Raw genomic sequence first — 21,527 nt, forward strand, 5'->3', positions numbered from 1 at the left:
GTTTTCATTTTTTATTGTCTGCCGTCCGATACTTGATAAAAATTCAAAGCCACCTTGGGTGCCTTCGAGCATCTTCGTTTCTGTCGTGTTCCATCGAGAGATAATTCGATGAATCTCGTTCATCGTCGTATCCACTATTGACGTTCGTAGAAAAAAAATCTCATTTACGTTGGATTCAAGCTGGTTTCGTTATCGATGTCCGTCGAAGGAGAATTGGTAATCGCCAGGAGTTATTGGGGCGGTTAGAAGCCATTGGTTACCAATGGCGGCGTGCTCTTGGTCAACTTCAACGCTCTCAACTGTTTATGCAGTCTTTGCTTGCAGAATTGGTAGAACTCGATCTCCCTGGTGAAGTTGCTTCGTACCATGTCTTTTACCTCCTCGCTAACTGGTGGCTTGAAGAAATTCCGATTGATCCTGGTGAACGCGTTCACTTCGTCTGAAACAGAAGAACCCCTTAGATTCTTTTCTTTACAGTCGACGAGGGTGTCGTTGTATCGAAGAGCTTTAAGACTGAACTCATATTTGGAGCGATCCTAATTCAATGGTCATGAATTATATGTGTAATAAACAGAATTTGTGTTCCAATGAAGTTGCAAAATTTATACATTTTTAGAATTATTAGTTTCAATGTTTTCTCGTAAAACGAAGCGCTCGCTTATAGATATTTAATATAATAATTTATCAGCTACAACAAAATATCCGAGTCTGAAAGAAAAATTTCCAATAAATAAATAAAAGAATCGCAAAAAAAAAGATTACAGTGAATTGTAAGTTTGCGAGTCACAAATAATCAGTTTTCACGACACTTTTATCCACTGGTATCTACAAGCGAATAAAAGCTGTACATGTGTCGTTGATTAATTAAGAGTACAATTGTAACTCGAGACTTTTTCCCTCCTGGCGGTTGTTCCTGGCCGGTGTAAAATGGTCTCTCGGAGCGCACGTTTGTTTTATGGTAATTGCGGTTCGCCAGGGGGTTTACAGTTAGATGCAAATAGGGGGACAAAAGAATTACCGTAGTAGACGTCGGTGGCGCCTCGGAAAAATCGGGGTATGTAATTTTCCAATACCGTGAGAGTGGCATTCACGTCCTCCAGCACGCCGACCACAGCGTAATGCTTCTCCACTGCCATTTTCGCTCGTTCCAGGGCGCCCACCGTGTTGAACGGGCTTCAAAGAAGGCGACAATTGATAAGTACCACGAATGGTTCGAACAAGAGATATAGGAGTCTACGGGAACGTACAGGAAGATTCAACTGATACATATCGAACTCCTTTTCTCACCATTTTACTAAAACACGCGTACAATAATTCTGCTTTCGTTTGCTTTCTAAAATTTCGATTCTATAATATTATTATTAAGAGTATAGAATATTTATAACAACATTAATTATACTAATTATCTATGTATAATTTAGAGAATTAATTATTTATCTTTCTTTGGTATTTAAATGTCTCCAGCATAATTGTAAAGTTACAACAAAGAATGCTTTCCTTAAGAGCAATCTTCAAGGGCAGAGAGTAGCAAAAGAGATAGAAAATATCAGAATTAATTTCCCATTGAAAATTATTCCTTTAATAGTGCTACCGATCGTTGTAGCTGTTAAAAATGAAAAGCAGATCGCGTCAATTTCAATACTTTCCATCTGTTCCCCTCGAAACCGCCCTCCATGAACAAGTCTCGCGTAATTTAAGGGAACACCTACGTGCATTTCTCGCTGTGGCCGCAGAAGAACAGCGTCTGCCTGCGATGATCGCCGATTCCTTCGTGGATCTCACCCTCGAGGTATCTGCATTCACGGTCCGCCTTAAGTACACAGGACTCGAAGTCCTTCTTCAGCCAGTTCGGGTCCGGCAACGGTAGGTCTGGAAATATTTGCTTTCTCTCGACGTAATACCAAGGCGCTCGAACGTAATAGTACCAGGATATCACTCTCTCGACAGGGTCCCGGACGATGTTGATGTAAATTGGCTGCGGCAGGTTGAATCTGCGTGGACGAGACGGGAGAAAAACGCCCGAGAACGTTAGACAGAACCGTGAGAACCGAGCTTTACCTACGCTTCCGGGTATCTGCTTTTTTCTTATCGTACCAACGGATTTTTTTTCTGCCCCGCGTTGGCTAGAAATATTGTGATTGATCGTGTGGATTCACAGCGGGGACGATGGGAACAGGACGCGATGTTTGAAGCGCAACGGAATCGTTCTGGCTTGTTAACGATTGCTTTGGGTTCTCTTTTTATTGGGACAAACGACTGCTAACGTTGCACGAAGCACGAAGAACATCGTCGAATTGAATTATAGTGTAGTATCGGCACTTTAAATTCATTCCTTTGCAAATCAAATTCATCCGTTCGCGAAACAAATTCATCTTTTGGAAATCAAGTACTTCTACTTAAATATTTTATTTAAAGAAACATCAGATATGAACTGTGTAGTAAGAAACGAAAAAATTGATTTGGAAAGGTACAGATATTAGTTTAAAGGTAATTATTAAATGACTAAAGTCAGTACATATAATATTACATAGTATGTATGTATAAAAAGTACACCCCTAATTCTTTAAGTCACCAGCATTTGCTAGAACAGAACAATTATACGTGTATATATAAGCTGGGATATATAAATTATATTTACACGCAATTTTCATGCATACATACCATTAATTATATAATTATGAATCACGTAATATGTACTCACTTTAATAAATTGGTAAATACTTCTAAAAAAATATCTTTGCCTTTTTGAATTAAATACATTCATTTCTTATTACCTAGTATACATTTGGCGTTTTTTATTAAATAAAATACTTAAGTAGGAGTACTTGATTTGCAAAGGAATGAGTTTTCGATTTGAAAAGGGGTGAATTTGAACCTGCCAATCGGTGTGCACCATTTGTATTTGTTATATACTGATCGTTAATGCGCATGCGCTGCATGCGTTTGTCGCGACTTATTGCAACAATATGTACGTAGTGCGTGCTGTGCCTATATTATGTGATAATTAATCAATTAACTGTGTTCAACATGTATATACGTAGATTCAAAACTTTATTTTGATGGACGAGTATAATTTAAATTCCACGTTTTGGTTATACTTCTTTCGTAAAATTAATAACACGCACATTTGTCACGCGTTCGATACTCGTACACTCGTCATTGCTTTATTTTAATTACGCGTCTCGTAAGGGATGTTTAAAACTAAATTTTCCAGTTAATTGGTTAAAATAACGCGGTGTCATTAGTATGTGAGGATTGGAGAGAGTAACGCTCGGATAACCTAGTCAAATCGAGTCCAAATGAGGTTATGTTGTGGTCATGTGGGCAGATCGCTTTATACAGGCAAAAATATCGTGACAACGACGTCGTAGCGAATTATGAAGGGTGAGTTGATGTACGAGGTGAACAATGTGTTAAAAGAAAGTGATAAAGGCGTTAGCTTTTGTAGGAAAATACTATTATCATTTTTAAATATATTTCAGTATGTTTTTAAGATATAAAGATAGTATATTTATCTCTTTAAGATAATGTATTCGTGTGAGAGATAGAAGGTTAGATTTTGCTTTGGTTGAAAGGAAATTTTTAAGAAAAGGTATATTCAAGTGTAATCGTTATAATTGATACTGAGGATCCCTCGAAACTAGCATTGAATTCCGATCTAATTCAGTTTTATTCGTTTTCAGATACTTACTCGGTGAAGTTCGTGAAACACACGTGTTTTATGTATACAGATGGTTCTACATAGCTGGTGACCATCCTGGCAAGTTGAAGCTGAAAACAAATGGTTAAGTATAATACAATAAACTCTTTTAACTTTTACTACATTTATCATAATAAAATTGTTTGACATACAATTAAATAATTTATGTAGGCTGTTTTACAAGCTGTACTTTATATGCAAACTAAGAATTGTTATACAAGTTATTCAAACATCTTTTTAGTATAGAAAAAAAGGAAGAAATATATTTAGTTTTATGTTTTCACTTTTATTTATGTACATGTAATTTATAGGTAGTAATATAATTGATAAATGACTTAATACCTGTTCAATAGGAGCAAGACGAATAGTTTCGACTCTCTGTACTCTGTCCCTGTTGAATGAGAATCCATTCCTCATCGACAACCTCCTTAATAGTTCCATGAAGGTCTGGGAGCCCACTTTTGGTACACGGTTGAAGAACAAGACTTTGCGTCCTGCTCTCTTCGTGTTGTTCAGTGCGTCGATGTCCAACACTTCAACTTCTTTATACTGAAACCAGGTAATGTACCTTAGAATTCTTTTTTCATTGTTCACCTTTTAATATTCTTATTGATTGTTCTGTTTTCTTACAATCGTTAGATAATTGTTTTGTTTGTTCTTAATCTAAAGTATGATATATAATTTTATTTTCTTTTAATTGTCATATCTTCTCAAAATTGAAACATTAGTTGAAATTTTTTAAAATTAATTTGGACATAAAATTTGTTTTCTAATGCGTGGATTTGGTGATTAATATTTTTAGAAATTATAATTTTGAAATTTTTCATTACATTTCATATACTTATAAATTACTTTGGTATTACAATTGTATTAAATAGTATAATTACTATAATGTGTAATTAAATAAACAGAAATGTTACTAATTACTATTAAATACAATTATTATGTAGTAATTATCACCAGATGTAATTATAAGTATTTATTTAAGCATACTACAATAATTAATTCAATTAATGATCGACGTTGCAATATCATAATAAATTATATTTTTCAACAAAACAAGGATTAGATTTCATATGATCACAATTTAGAAATAAAAAGAAGTAATGTTTATCTCTCGTACGACCCAAATAAAGTTGTTCTAATTCGGTATATTAAAAGAAATGAGACGTTTCTTCGTGTCACTGAATCGCATTTACCGCGGTGCAGTTATAAAGAGACGAGGAGGAAGAAGAAGAAAGTTGTTGCGACGTTAATCACCAGGTTTCCTCTTCCGCTGCGAATTTCCATTTTCTATCAGGGGGAGACCGTTCTCATCCCATTCCCTTTCGTTGAATAACTATTTGTAATATCACCGAGTTATTCTTGGATACACGGCGACCGCGTAATTACAAATGGAGGCGCGAGTAACGGACACCTTGTTCCCCATCGACTTCCGGGTGGCAGTCTTTGCACTCGATGCAAATTAGCGACGAGGGTGGTATTAAATAATCGAGCTCTCCGGATACATTGGCGCAGGTCAGTTTTGTTTCAATTTGTGCAGCAACGACTGCTAATTGTAATTGTAGAATGGGAACGAAGCAAGAATAGAATAGAAGTGGAAGAACAATCTTCTATACATTTCATTTTGCCGTTCATGTTTTAACATTTTCTCAGATAGAAGAGATAGGTGACCTGCTTTACGCAACACATCTGCTATGCGTTATAACAATCAAATGAATACTGTATTTCTGAATTCTTGCAATTCAATCAATTGCCATGGTGCAAAACGATACCATTATTATTGCTATTCTGTTGTCACTATTCTATCTTTTTTTACCATTTTCTACATCCATATTTGTATGTAGTATATATGTAGAATATCTGCAATAATGGAAATGAATCGTGAAATTGAAGTTGGGGAAATTCGAGAATACATGATCATCGATGCATGTATTATATTCTCACACTTACCCAAATTCAATTTTGCGATTTATTTCAGTTACTGCAGATATTCACAGTTCAATTCCCTATTTGAATCTTCCTCGTTTTCCACACTCCTTTTTCCTATTTCACGTGACGAGATTGAATCGATGTAGGGGAGTCAGTGCTGCGCTTCCGCAAAGTTGTCGATGATAGGCCTAGAATTGAACCTTGTGGGGGCAGCTCCGGTTAGCCTTCGATTTCTTGTTAAGTTGAAATCGCAAATGTTCCGCGAGGTTACGTTCTTCGAACGATAATTCCAATTCCTCGTTTGCTCCTCGACTCGTCTCGTATCAGTATCGAGGAAACTCTTGCAATTAGCAAGGTATATCGTGCTCATTAGATAAATATAAATAACACTCTTTCACTGCTTGTACATTAATTATATTATATTATATTATATTATATATTAATTGCTCGTTATAATTATTGTAAGTGACATGCCTTAAATTGTATTTCTAATTTTCATGTTTTTTCTTTTTATTCGAATTACTTATTATTAATTAAAGAGTAAGTAACATTTATTCGTTGAATAAATGTTACTTACTAATATTTTAGCTTACTAATATTTAAAATTTCTGTTATATGTATTATAATAATAATCGTAGAATTATAAACGAAGCCCCCCTAATTGCATCTAAAAATTTGTTCAATATTATAAATATTATATTAATGTCATACAACACGTTTATCCTGGCCAAAATATTTAAAATAAAGCAAGCAAAATCTGCATTACAATTTGATATTCCACTCTAACGTTAGATTATGAGATGATACACGTTTCAATCAGATCTTAATTAGAATAATTGAAATCATGTAAATATAATGAAACGCAGACCGAAAAGGTTCTGAAAACTGTATTTAAAATAATTCAACTAGGATAAGTGTTATCTTACATTAATATAGTACGACAAATGTTCACAACAAAGGAAGTATCTTTTTCTTTGATTTTTAGATATATTATTCCAAACATCTTTTTCCTACACATTCGATCATCGTTTAGTCTCAGTTTCCGAAATATGTTCGCAAAAGATTGTCCAACTCTGGCGTTTACTGTGCACCAAAATGGAGTCGTCGAGTCCCTCGCGCACCAAATTACGAAAGCGTTGGGATCTCCTTGTTTGGCTGAATTCTAACGAACAGGTAACCCGTGTAACCTCGAGGTATATCCACGTTGGAAACGTGATAGAACCGAGACCCTGTTCCTTTTCCTGTACGCGTCTTTCATCTTTGCGTCGCATTACGCCACAGTGTTACATTACTACTACACACGTCTGCACGCTTCCTCCTCGATCATGGATTTCCCTCGTTTCTTAGCCAGCCTTTTCTTGGTTCGTCCTTCCCGCTGCTGCCCACGGTGTTAAAGAATCGCGACGTAATTCTCTGCGATGACTACGCGTGTAATATTGATCATTACGTGGGAAGTTTACTCCCATTTTGTCGATTTTTTATGAATCTACATTAAAGAGTTCTTCATTTTTAAATTATGCAGCGCACGTGAAATTTGTTAGCAAATATTTTTTAATTAAGGCGAGTCAGAGAGGTAGTCGGTTCTTACGCATCGGTTGTTCGCGATAGTTAAGTAGATATATAATTAAGAATAGTTATGAAGATTCCGTGTATAATATATGTATATAGTTGGCATTGATCGACGCGGGCTTCCAAGAATTATGTCACAAATTCAGAGCATCGTTCACGGCCAGCGTGTTTAGCCGATTAATGGCCAGGCTGAAAGGTAGCAATCCATTTCGCGGTTTCACGCATCGCGATCACAATAATGCCTCCTCGCGTTGCCTTTCGTTTCTTGTCTAGGCCCGCGTGTTTCTTCTTCCAGCTGCTTTGTGCGACGTTAAGCACCCGTGACTGCTGATACTCGTAACACGGCCTGCGTAGGGTCATTGAAACACCTGCGAACGAATCCGTGATCTGATTTCGATGTTACTATAAATTTAATCACACTTCATCGAAGAAAATGTGTAAAGTAAGCTCGAAACTCGAACGTAGCAGTGAGGAGCTTTCCTGGGGGCGAGAAGGATTTAAGAAGAAATACATTTCAGTTGAACTTAAATAGGTATTCATTTGCATAAGCAGCCATAATCTACTAATATGCAATCAGTAAAATTGCATCTAAGCTTCGATGTTTATTAATCCTCTCACGATTCTCAGAATCCATTTGATTTCAGTCTAATTTTATAAAGAGTGATTAAGTGCTCGCTAATGGAGATCATCCTGATCATCTTCCCATATTTTCCTCTTTCACTCAGCCGGAAAACAAAAATACAACTTGTTTGCTTATAAAAATGATAAAGAAAACTTGATCTAACTGCAATCTAACCACGTGATCATCGAAGATCCCTGTCGGCCATTATGGACTCTTGTAAAAGTAGAAAAGAAACATGAAATCCTTCGAAAAACCGTAACATCTCGACCGATCGTGAAGCATCAACCAAAAAGAGATCAAGAAAATGAAAAAAAAAAAGAATAGTCTAGTTTCATAGATTCTAAACATGCTCTTGTTAATTTCACATTCAGGCGCGGATTAAACATTAAGCGGATCCTGATAGAGGTTTAAAGATTTTAGAAATGACCGAAAGGGTTAAAAAAAACTTTTTTTTTTTTTTTTGAGAAAGACTTCGTTTTTACGAGTTAGGGCCTCCGCACCTTGTCTCTCAATCCGCCTCTGTTCACGGCAGGTTTGTCATCTCGCTTGGTTAAACGATCGTTTAAAATACGATTGACGATTCATCGAGCAGGTTTCCGCGATCGTTCCAGTTCCTTCGTTCCAGGGACAATGCGGGTCCGCGTGTCGGGTCAGATTGCGCGTTTTACCGTTCCTCAGGTGCGCGCGTTACATATGTAACGGGTGGACCCGCAAACAAGGTCGCCGACGTGCTAACGGATCGCGCGGTTGGTTTTCACTGTTTTTCTTTTCTCGCTCGACGGGCAACATCGCGATTTCTCCTCTTGTCTGCCCGCATCCCGCGCCATCTCGTTGCACTCTGCTCCGGTTCACATCGTTGATCAGGGACGAGACAGCCGTCGGAAGTTGGAACGATTTGGTACCGTTCGATTGGCTCGCTGTGTTCGCAGGTAACCCTTCTCTTTTCATTTAGTGCTGGTCTTATCGGTAGCACTTTTTATCTAGTCCATGGTCTTGTTTTGTTCATCGATTAGGCTTGAGTAATTATTACTCGCAGGATTGGAGTAACTGTTGAGTTGATGCGGATATGCAGAGTATCTTGTTTCTTTATTTATATTCGAGCAGCGCGCAGTTAGAAAATTGTAAGCCTGTTAAATTTAATTTTGAAGCATTTAGCCAGAGTGGCGTTTGTACGATTATTTTATTTGACATAGTTTCTCGTCTATATTGGAATTAATTGAATTGCGTCGGTAGGATGTCCTGTAACTGCGATACAATGCTCTGGTGAGTACTGTACGCCGACAGTTGTACCCTTTCACGTTATAGTCATTAGAATATCGCGTTGCATAGTATCTAAATAGTTTCGAGGAACAATGGAGCTACTTATGGGGTTTACAAATTATGCGGAACCACTTTGATTTCGATTCGCGGAATCTCTCGATCTTGGATTCCGTGGACTATCTGGCCCCCAGCGTTCGAACCTCTGCGGATTCAAGTTACCCGTATCTAATCGTGAACCGCAATGTCTAACTGAACACAATGAAACACACGTGACCGCCATCGCGGTTTTTATCGATGTTTAAGAATACCAAGAATATTTGTAACACGGTAAAGTATTATTGTATATAGAATTCCATCGATTGTTCCAGAATTAGAAGAATATTCTTTGAAGACATGGTTCTACGAAATTATTTTCTCGACAAAAAGCTGCCGCGCGTATTATTTAAAAAATCGTGTCAACTGTTCCAATCGAAACTATCTGCGTATCTATAAATATTATTGCGACAACGCAGAGAACGTATTGAACCAAGACACAAGTACCCTTGACCAGAAAGAAAGAAGAAATGAACGCAAGAATATCATTTTCCGATTCGAATAACAGAAGAAATAATTGAAGTAAAGAAGGTCGATTGCTCGCTTCTCACAGCCTTGGTTTCCGGATGTAACAGACGATCGAGGCGATCAAATTCATCTCGATTCTCCTCTCTTTGAGGGATCATCCGCTCTACTTATAATACGATCGACCCAGGTGAGCGATCGTCGGGACGCAGCCTCGTTTCCATGATCCACAACAGGTGGCGGGCATTCCCACGCATGCGTCGCGCGTCGGTTCAATTAAAAGATATTTCTGCGCGCCCTCGTTAACGTGACCTCTCCGGTCGAGATCCCTTTTTTTTCTCTGTGGAATCCGTACAAATTCGATGTTGAGAAACGCGAATGCTATAAATCTATCAGCTGACAACGATTCAGTGAAGACTGTGAATTTTAATCCTTTGACTATTGGTGGCGCTGAAGCGGCTTAGGAAATTTGCGCTTGAGATAGTATGGGCACAAAAAGCTTGCGCTTGTGATACTGCAGGCACTTAGAAAATTTGCGTTTGCGATACTGTGGGCAGATTTTCTCAAAAGAAAAAAATTGATTACTCAGAAAAGCAAGAATCTAGTAGAAACGTATATACATAACAAATTCCTCTCCTTCTCTTCTTTTCTCCTCCCTCCTCCTCCTCCTCGTATAAATACGTACTCCCATAAACGATCCCGCATATCGAAACGGTCACAGAGAACGTTCCCAAGTAAATCCAGGCCATTCCTGTTTGCTCGAGCGGTGCAAGCGCGGTACAAACTTCCTGAATAGAACTTCAGCCATCTGTCTGCTCGGCTGATCGGTCAACGTACTCTCTTCGACAACTTCCCGCCGCTTATTCGACAGACAGACGCTGCCTCGTGATAGGATAGAATCTGATCGCAACGAGGACGACGCCAACGCACCGATTCCCTGCTCTGGGGATTCTTTCTCGTTCGAATGGAATTTGCTTCGTCAAAGAGGAGTTTCCTGAACTCCCTCGAGATCGACGTGACGCTACGAGGTCGGATTTCGGGTTTGTTTAGTCCTTGAAGGGGTTGGTTTTTTAGGATAGAAGCGAAAGTGTGACAGCGTTACGTCTGGCGTTTGTTTTAGTTTTAGTTTTTTTACTAGAAAGTGTTCGCATTATGCGAGAATTATTATTATTGTAATTTGCAGCAGTTGATTGTTGGAAATATGAAGAATTTTCAATTATTAATAGAAAGTATAATAAATTCGAAATGATAGATATTTGATACATCTTGCAGTAATTTGATTATTATTGAAATTATTGCTGTCACTTCCATTACAATTGGATAGTCGATTATTATGAAAATAGGCGAGTGAAAGTACTTTACGAATGATAGACAGTATATTTCGAACTGATTGATTTGGTCGTTACTCAAATTATTCTCACAATTCAATCTTCTCTTATTATTCTATAATTGATACGGTACAGAAATATATTTCTAATAACTTTATAGTTGAACTATCAATTATAAAAATTGTTATTTGAGGGCAGAATATTGGTTACACTTTAAAGTAGAATATTAATTTGCAGGATACCTTCTTTTATTTTCATTATAAAATTAACAGAAAACTACCAAGCTATCTTAAAAACACCGATAATAGAGTATATAATTTCCAAGTAGATACAAATTGAATAGATTTGAAGCCAAATCAGGCCTCGAAAGTTGGACCGTAACTCGGTTGCAATTAGAAGTGCATATTTGCAGTCCAAAGTGTCGCGTCGTCTCAAAGTGAATTAGCTTAGCATATATAATCTGCTGTAAGCCAGAGCGGTGTCCTAACAAAAGGTAACGCGAGAAAGGTTTTGTTTGCCCTCGTCAAGTAGAGAAAGCAAAGATCAAACATTTGCTATGAATTTTTCCGCTTTGCATACGTGTGAATCAGACGTGTCTAACCGTGTCTAGGTCTTATCTTGCTATCGCACGATAAGCATCGTCGGTACGTGCAATCTAGCCTCAATTTCAAATGTTTGTCGACGTACGATTTTGAAAAAAATTATTTCATCGACCTATTTAACATCTTTATCATCCAACATTTCAACTTAGTGATTGATATATGGAATTGCAAAGAAGATTATAGTAGAATTAATATCTAAGGAATACGTAGACGTGCTAGAGTACTTTATTTGGCTAGTTATCAACTCGAAGGTTTGTACAACCGTGCCTTCTTAGTTCGTATCAGCTACGAGGAAATTCCCAACGCCATGACCCATTCGTATGTTTAAGCAAGGCTCCAGAGAGGAGGAAGTGTTAGTTTGCCGGTGCTACTTGCACGCGCCTGCGGCAAAGTAGCGTGCGACGAGCCAAACCTCTTCAAGGGACCCGAGAGCTCTCCTTCCCACGGAACTTGAGGACGTCGAGTCCGGGAAAATAATTCTTTGTTCATTTCGAGCTGCGAGGCTTCACTCAGGTTCCTTGAAGAGATTCAAATAATGAAATTAGCGTCATTGTTTGTAAGAAATGTAGCATAATGTTTATTCCACAGTTCCTGGATATTCGCAAAACGCGTGGAGAGCTACCAAAGCTTGAGGTATCCATGAAAATTTGACCACGAAAAAAAGCGGCCCCTGAGAAGGCACATAGCCCTCTTCAAAAGTTTACGCACCCTGCTACTCGATATTTCTTACATTTATGCGTAGCATTTTCACTTTGATACGAATCTCCATCGACCCTTTCACGCCCCGAAGTGGCATTGTTGTCAATAACGGAATCTGACGATCTGTTTTCCATTGTTCTTGCGTACAGATCCTTGTACATACACGCTACGTCCCGATGCTTCATCGTTAGCCAGTGTCGTGTACCTCCTTGTTTGATTAATGGATGCTGCAGCAGCTGTGGTAACCATTAAGATACATTAAACTGTGTACAACGCGACAACGATATATCTCGATTTGCTTTCGAGGCTTGCAACGCGAGTCGTTCTACTGTTCTATATCGAAGTAGTAAAATAATATGCATATATTTAAATATGTACCAAATAAGAAGAGGTTGAACAGCTGAAGGTTGAAAAAAGAAGGTTGAAAAAAAACTCTTCGTCGAATGCATTCATTATTTCAATAATCAAGATTCTTTTACTTTTACTTCTACTCTTAAAAGAAGAAGAAGTATCATGCTTTCTTTAATTAACATCTTCTTCTTCTTCAAAGCAAAATGAATTCATCGAAACGAGTTACGTGGTCGAGAAAAGAGGGAGTAACAAAAACATTTGCGTGAGCAGATAATTGAAAGCGTAATTGTCGTTGAAGAAGAAACGCACGGCGCATTTAAGCAATTAGTATCCTCCTCGACAGCACTGTCCTCGTTCCAGTATCACTAGCCTCATTATACCACGAGCCGGTAATTAAATCCAACTCGTCGTTGGAAATGCTTCTTTTACGCAAGCACTTCTTCAATTCCCTTCCGTTAGCTTCGAACCTTACTTCCTCTCCGTCTACCTCTCGCTCCGTCTCTTCTCTTTATATTCCACGTTGGTGGAAACGATTCGTTGCACGGCTGAAACGGCCTCGTGTATTCGGATTCGTGCACGAATGCAGATGGCGAACCGATTCTTAAAGCGGGTTAACGATTTCTTAGCGATCGGACGGAATTTTAAAAGCGATGACAAAACTGGGACGAAATCTCTTTTTCAAGAGACGTTTATTGGGTTAATTCTCTCTTACGAGTCGTTGAAATATACGCACATCTCCTCTTTTGAATCAAGTTCTCCACTGAGGATGGTACAATTGTACGTCAGTGTCGTAGTAGCCATTTTGGCGAACATATTGGTATACCAAAGATATTTATTTCTTATTTTCAGAACAATGCAAAACATAACGCTGTTCGCGAGCAAATGCAATGATTAATTAAGACAACAAATTAAGTAGTATTTAAATCTACATTTGGTTAGTATTCGAATGAACTTTTGATTAGCATTTTGTCAAAAAATACTAAACGTCCAGTATGGAATGCAAAAAAAGCACAGTATTAAACTCATTTTATTTAGAGGGGATTAAAATACTGACGAATAAAACTCAAGCCACTAATTAAATGTAATTTAAATTCGATTAACATGGGTGCTAATGAAGGGTGAGTTCGAGAACGGAAATGAAAAACATAATCGCATGCGCACATGTTTGCTTACCTTTTCATTACAAGAATTAATCGGAGGCAATGAAAACGCCAGACTTGAGTATATACATTTCATGTCTGACTAGAATGATTACAACCTACTGTGGCAATTGGCCACTGCTATTGCGCAGGGATGGCTCGCGTCATCTTTTTCTTGGTTATGATTGGAAAAAAAATGTCAGATGACAAAGATGGATAATTATTACTAGTTGTACGGGTTCCAGAAGTTGAGAGTTCAACAAGTGCCATCCCCACCTCCTCGTGGTGGAACCTGGGCGCCGGACTTGTCCGGTGGCTGACGGGGCTCTGGCCAAATCGAATCAAATATGGGTGGGACAGTTTGGATAATCCATAAAGTTTGCTCAGCGTTAATCCTTCTAATTTGTAGAGGAAGACCTCTCCTTACAGTTGACACAAAGTGCCTTTTTCCCGTTAAGTGTCGACGGATAACACGCAATAAACAATCGGTGTGCGAACCAATGAACGGTTTGTTTAAGTGACGTGAAAAAAGCAGTGAGTGGTAGTGATGTAGTGCACGTCCAGGCTCCTACCGGAAGTCGCGGCTTACCGAGGGGTTGACTGGTTAAAATTTGCGTATGCCTGAACGGCAGGTGGCACGCCTTGGGGCCGGACTCAGAATAAGCTGTTACCAATTGTATTGTTGCAAAATTGCTGTGTTACTGTGTGAAAAGTGAAGAGCAATCTTTTAAGATTACTCAAAGACCGGATGTATATATAATGATGTATATAAGGATGTACCTTATGATCAAAAAGTACCCGGGAATTTCGCATTTGTACAAACCGCGCTTGAGGTACGGTCAAAATCATTATTTTTCTAGGTCGACACATCTGTCAGTTGTTCACATGTCACTTTTAAGCGTAATGTGTCAGACAGTTTGTGCGTAATAGCTTTGTAAACAAGTCATTGTATGGTGTACTCTGGGAATTTCGCTATGTCGAATTTAATTGAGCAAAAAGTCTGCCTGAAATTTTGTGTTTCTAACAAAATGTCATGTACAGAAACGTTTAAAATGTTAACGGTAGCCTAGGGGGATTTGATAATGTTGAACACTCAAACATACGAATGGTGGAAAGAGTTTAAAGCAGGCCGTAAAACTGTAGTTGATGCTTTGCCTCGTTCTGGTCGTCCACCTACTTCTGTGACTGACGAAAATATCGAAAAAGTTCAGAAAATTGTGCTCGAAGATCGTCGCGTGAGCAACAGGGAGATAGCAGCCGATCTTGGTGTCTTGTTCGGATCGGTGTAGAGACGATATTTTGGGCACGAGACGAGTTGAAGCGCATCTGTACGCGACTGTTTGATCAAAAATAACGTTACTACCGTTATGAAAGCTGCATATTCACCTGACATGATCTCGCGTGACTTTATCCTGTTCCCATGACTCAAGTTACCGCTTCGTGGAAAGCGTTTTGAGACGATTCGGACAATAAAGGAGAATTTGCAGAAGGAGCTGAGGGCGATTCCAAAATCGGCCTATGAAAAGTATTTTGAAGATTTAAAGAAGCGTTGGAATGCGTGTATTGTTTGCGATGGAGATTACTTTGAAGGGAATAAAATAAATATTGCTGAAGAATTTAACTGTTTTCGTTTTACTGACAAATTCCGAGTACTTTTTGATCGTAATGTATGTTTCTTGTAAATTACAGAAACGCATAGTAAATAGAACCAGACTTAAAAGATTAAAAGAATAGTGTATGAATATAAACGTATTCATTTTCGTTTTTCAAAGATACAAAATTCGTCTGTTCATACAATTTGAGATACTTGATTTATCTCCAACATTGAGGGTGATTTCAACCCCTTCACTGTGAAACAGTCAAATATATATTTGAAACCCCCACCGTATTATTGTAATTCCTTGAAATCGACGATTCTCAGTTTAAACTATATTTTTGCAAAGATGTGAAAAACAAAATTATTAACAATTAGCAAGGAACGAAAGGTAAATGTGATTTATGGAATCCGTACCTTTACTGCAAAGATACGATGTCTGTTTGGATAATGGATGATTCCATTTGGACTAGAATCAGTTTGCACTCCTTCTGGAACAAAAATTAAAGACTACGTTAATATTGCAATAATTTTTGCATAATGCATGATTTTTGTCTGCACGCGTGAGTTTTATCTTATACAACTATCACACAATTCATTGCCCATTTCGTTGTATATATTAATATATCAGAAGCTTCTTTTAAAAATGTGTTCATCAAGCTATCAATTAACAAAAAAAAAAAATTATTATGAATCTCTCGGAAGAAATATAAATGTGCCCCTGGAAAAGAATACAATTTATGCGAAAGCAAGTGGAAGTCATTTAGCAGGAAACACGATCAAATTAATTTATTAGACAGGTAAAATTTTTATAAAAATACCGAACGGATGAAGTGTGACAAAATTATATAAAGTGAGCGGTGGCCAAAGTATCGGGTATTAATCGACATTCACCAGGAAGAATTCGGTTCTGCGCTTCTGTAACAGAGACCTTTCTCCTCTCAAAGAAGTTTTACATTTCTCGAGGATCATCCGGGCAGCGGAATTTCACATCAGTTAATATCGCGGACCTCGTTTCATCGCTACTTTCATCCGTGAGAAAGGTGTTCGGAAAGTGGAATCTTCGATCGTGTTCGAAGCTTTTTAATATGCGCCCGGTGCAATTAAAATGGTGCAGAATCTAAATGTCAAAAGTGACAGCTTTCAATTTTACACTCGTAACGGTATAGTATCAACTTTCTGTCAGAGACATATCGTCTACGATTATTTATTCATTAACTTTCTATTTTCCGATCAAAATTCAATTTCACACTAATAAATGAAATTTGGAATTAATTGTATTCGTTCGAGTATGGTACTATTTTTTATCAAACAATTTTATATAAACAGAATGCAGTGAAATTAATGAAACTCGTTGGTTTCTCTTTTCTTGAACGAGTTAAATTTATTGGACGCATAGACTGATAAGTTGCGTCGGAGAAAGTATTTACTTCGATGAACCAAGGAGTGGTTAAGTGAGGGCCATCCAAGATTATAATGAAACACGACTTTCCTTCGGATACGTGCAAACTTCTTTTTTTCCTTTCGAGAATCCTAATAATGGAAACCTTTAACTCTTTGCACTCGACTCACCCCTGGACGTTAGCAATAAAAACTATTGCTAAAGTAGCAATATTTTGGCAATATTTTAGCAAGAGTTTCTATTGCTAAAAAAACAATGAATTAGTAATAGTTTTTATTGCTACAATAGCAATATTTTAGTAATAGTTTCTATTGCTAAAGTATCAAATATTTTAGCAATAATTTCTATTACTGACGTCTCCCAGCAATAGAAAATTTCCATTCCAATAGAAAACTTGAGGAAAACAGACATTTCTCAAAAAACTACGGTGCAATATAAAAAAAAAATTTTTTTAAATCATTGAAAAACATTAACTTTTATGCAAAAATAGAAAAATGCCTTCAATACAAGCGTTAACCCCTTGCACTCCTATATCGCCATACAGTCGCCACCCTACATTTTATTATATATATTTATTTTTATTGTACAATAATAAAAAATATATATTACATATTATATAGATTTTTACTGTTCAAAGTGGTAAGATAAAACTTGCGTATATCCATAAATATAATTTTTCCGACTAAACCGACAAGTTTATTTAGTAAATTAAAATTAGTACACCATAGTCATAACTATAACACTTCAATCTAACAATCGGCCATGCGATCAATTTCAAGTTCAAGTTCAATAAAGAGGTAGTCAAGGAATGTTTAACACTTTATTGAAACATTACAGTATTTTGAATCGAAGCGATTCATTCGTAGCGGTGTCTGCCTCTTTGAGGGCTCGTCCCATTAAAACCGTCTGAACGCGAGCTCGATTAAAGCGTCTCACCCAATCGCCATTGTCATGTCGAACACCGACGCCACCGTGACAAGGCCTGTATCGTGCCATTACCTTTCTGTATACCTTATAACGTCTCTATCGCGACTCCTCGTCGTTACACAGCTCCAGCCTGATTGCCTACTACCCGTAACCCGATTGCACCCGGCTAACTTGCCCGTAAATCGAAACTCTTTGCATCGTTGCGACTGGTAATCGGTTACGGGTGTACACGGCTCCGTAGATAAGTGCACGGCGGAGGTCTCAGTCGGGTTTATTGGAACACGAGCACGGGATTAGCTGGAAATGGGTTAAATGGATCGATAACGGTGGATTTATAGAGTTCACGAGTTTGCCCATTTGGAACGTGATATATTTGGACGAGATTCAGCTTTCGCTGCAATGGCTTCGCGAACAATTTGCGATCTGCCAGCTGCTATCATCGGACGTGCATTTGCGTTCACAGAGCAGTCAATGCTATGCTTTGTTTTACAATCTTGTGGAATTAATGAAATTTAATTGATGATCGATTATTTTTATTTGAGTATCGATCGAAGCTGATGTTAATGTTTCTATTAATCATCATGCATGTATTTAATTGCATAATTATATCGTGATTTCCAATAGAAAGAATAATATAAAGAATAATATTAGTTAAGGAATTCTTGCAAGCTTTTATTAAATAATTTTTTGCAAACGTGCTCATCCCTGTGCGGTGGGGATCAGAATACACCCACAGTATCTCCTGCTTGTCGTAAGAGGCGACTAAAAGGGAGAAGAAAGGGTTAATGAGCATGCAAAAATAATAACTGCAAGCTGTTAGTCGGAATAAAATTAGCTAGCTTCTGAAAATGCCATCTTTCAGCTTTAATTTTAGAGTTTACGTTTCATTATACGTTCGTTAATTAAAACATGTGACAAATGCAGCCGATTGCATTCGATAATGTCATCAACAGAGAGTTCGACCAACTATTGCAGGAGTCCATCGACTAAAAGTTGAATGAAAATGGACTGTTAATGCATTTCAACGTAATCGTTAATTAGTGAATGCTTTGAAATAAAACGTGCATTATCGAGCAATTCAAAATTCTTGCCAGATGAAAAATAAAAAATTAATTTTTATCAAATCTTCCTAAGCGAAACATGTAATTTCAGCGTGGCAGCCAACGCGTTAATTATTCCAAATCAGACACGCATTTCACATTAATCCATTTACGTGTAGATTTAAACGAGTTTTACGAAAATGATAAAAAACTTGTTTTAACAGCATAATTTAACAGCGAAATTCAAAAAGAAACACGTTGACGACTAAAGGACAAGAGGTTTATCATTAACGATGACTCAATATTTGATGTATCATCGTCCACATTTCTGGCAAGTGTACTCAACGACGATGCATCGTTGCTCGCCATTAAAAGGGTTGAAGTAACTCGTCTTACCATTTTCTCCTTAAATTCCGCCTAAAAATGAACGACACTCCGAAAGTTCGACATCTCTTGAATTTACCGCGTCTATTCGGTGGAAAGGAAGAGCAAACAGTTAAGAGTGCAGTTAGAGATTCGATCACGATCCGATTCGACCGGTCGGGTCAACGTTCACGAGGGAGAAACCGAAGCAACACCAGTCTTCCGGTCCTTGTCTTGTTGCGACTGATGGGAGCGGCAAACTTTCTACATGACCGACGGCTACCTCGAGGGGGCACTTCTATCCTGCACGAAAGATCGTTGATCTTGACCGCGAAGCTCGACCTCTCGATCGCACCGATCATTAATCCGCGCTTCGACGTTTCATTAGCGGAAGTGCTAGCCGCGTGTCGCCTTCGCAGTCCTCTTTCGTTGCCTTTCTTCTTCGCCTCGTTCTATGGGATCCTCTTTGTCCGTGGTAATTGGCGCGGTCGTTCGATCGTAAATGAAACGGAACGAGAATTTATAGCTCGAACAGTTATCGCATTATATAACCGGGAATTTCTGTTCCACTTTCAGACGAGATTTGCTTCGTCTTCGCTCTGTTACGGATAGACGTTCAATTGTGCGATGCACAGTTCCTTGAACTTTTCTCATCGAAGCACTTTTTAAGTTGGACAATTTTGTTAGGAACACTAGGGTAATTTTAAGTTTTTAGTTAGAATAAATAATGACATGGATATATTAGATAAACAAGATATGAATTTATTTCAATTCTTACGTTATACCTGTTTAAAGAAACGTTTTTTACTTTTTAATAAGAAAGCAGTGTTTCTTTGTTCTCTACGTCGCTTTCAGAATTTTTCGTGGAACAGTTAATGATCGCGAACACTAATGTTCCGTGAAACATAGTTTGGGAAACTTTGGTGTAATGGACTGTGTAAATAGAAGAAGGAAGTTGTGGTAATTCAACCCCTCGCGAACCCAGTCGCGGTTGATGCTTCGTTTCAATTAGTTTCTAAATTGAATTAGGTATTTTTCAAAATTTATGACTATTGAACGAAAGTTTAGTATTTTCTGTTAATTCCTGATGACCATTATGGTCGCGTCGCACCTCGTGGCGCAGAGCGGAAATACTTAACCCTCGAAGCGTAGAGACAGGAGACAGTAAACAGAGGTTTAGTACTGCAACTTTCTATTCGTCTTCGAGGGTCAAGACGAACGATTTTAGGAATTTCCCTCTTCTTTTCGTCACTGAATTTAAGGAGTGACGTTAAGGATGCAAGTAAGGGAAATGAATCTTCTCTCAGTTTTTGAAGAGCTTACAACTAGCGTCCATACCGTAGTTACCTTTCTTCTTGTTATATTTTTATTACTGAAATCAATTATTTTGTAGTTGTTGTTAGACCACGTTTATTACGAATCCACATTTTAGTCTATTTCAGTGAAAAGGTTTTATTACTGCTGAAGAACAGGTATTTCTGTAAGCTGTGGATTTTATAGGGGTGGATTTGAAGCTAATAGCTTAGAAACTAGACAAGTAAAGTGGAATATAATCAAATTTCTGGATAATTATTATCCTTTATCTCAGTGTTTACACTTCAACTCGACTTCTATTGTACCTGATTATATTTATAGAAGAGCTGTCGCAATTTTTGCATTTTTATTGGATCCATAAATCATTATCCATCAAAAAGAGTCAACAAGATAACAGCCAGCTACTCCAGAGACTCGTACACGTAACTTGCATAATTTGCGGTTTCGCATTCAATTATTAAAATGGAGCAATATTTATTTGAACGGTCAATTGCGAACACGATCGCAGCTTGATCCTAAAACGAGAGACAGCGATAGAGATCGATGTTGTCCGAATCAAATCCATCTCTGAAGTATACCCTCGTAACAATCGACCAGCTGTCCGTTGAAACGTAATTAGTCCGTTCGATTACACGAAACGCGGAACAAGCCATTTGACAAGCGACGTGGATCATTAGGAAGAGCGGTTGGCTGCCTTACGATTTAATTAAAAGCAGCGCGGCGCGTTTCGCTGAATGCGCCTGGCGCGGCGGATCCTCCCAGTCTACTTTCACCTTCATTTAAGTCACCGTTCGCCAATCATTTAGAATTAACACTTTCACTTGGCAGTTCGAACCCCATCAAATTGCTGGTCTCACGATTAATGGGTTTCTGTGATATGGATACGTGTTACGCGACTTTTCGGCGCGCGCTTCCTCTTCGATGCGCCGGGTTCATAATCGATTCGGTGCTTCGTAATCGATCAGCAGAATACCTTTCATCTTTCAAAAGGAAGATAAAAAATGCAAAAAAATACGATAAGAAATATGGTATTTGGTATTTTTATTCTTCATCTTATTTCCTATGTAGTCTTGAGAATTTAAAAGTTAAGCTTCAATTCGACGCATAACATTTAATTTCAGACTTCA

The 21,527-nt window shown here is 37.9% G+C and overlaps 1 protein-coding gene across 2 annotated transcripts in view; it reads right to left on the reverse strand.

Annotated features, from left to right (window-relative positions):
* The window catches only part of Pip (heparan sulfate 2-O-sulfotransferase pipe), a 60,982-nt gene continuing 39,455 nt past the window's right edge, over positions 1 to 21,527 (reverse strand). Inside the window, exons 3-8 of one of the 2 annotated variants that reach the window (XM_076902841.1) lie at positions 15,772 to 15,842; positions 4,043 to 4,249; positions 3,692 to 3,771; positions 1,710 to 1,991; positions 1,019 to 1,173; positions 1 to 439 (exon numbers count right to left, since the gene is read on the reverse strand). In XM_076902841.1, coding sequence (XP_076758956.1) covers positions 243 to 439; positions 1,019 to 1,173; positions 1,710 to 1,991; positions 3,692 to 3,771; positions 4,043 to 4,249; positions 15,772 to 15,842 — 992 coding nt within the window. In that variant the 3' untranslated portion in view covers positions 1 to 242. Of the gene's footprint in view, positions 440 to 1,018; positions 1,174 to 1,709; positions 1,992 to 3,691; positions 3,772 to 4,042; positions 4,250 to 15,771; positions 15,846 to 21,527 lie in introns of both variants that reach the window. The other variant, XM_076902840.1, reaches the window with a different exon arrangement.

This window comes from Xylocopa sonorina, chromosome 10 (assembly GCF_050948175.1).
Source record: "Xylocopa sonorina isolate GNS202 chromosome 10, iyXylSono1_principal, whole genome shotgun sequence".
NCBI classification, from domain to species: Eukaryota; Metazoa; Arthropoda; class Insecta; order Hymenoptera; family Apidae; genus Xylocopa; species Xylocopa sonorina.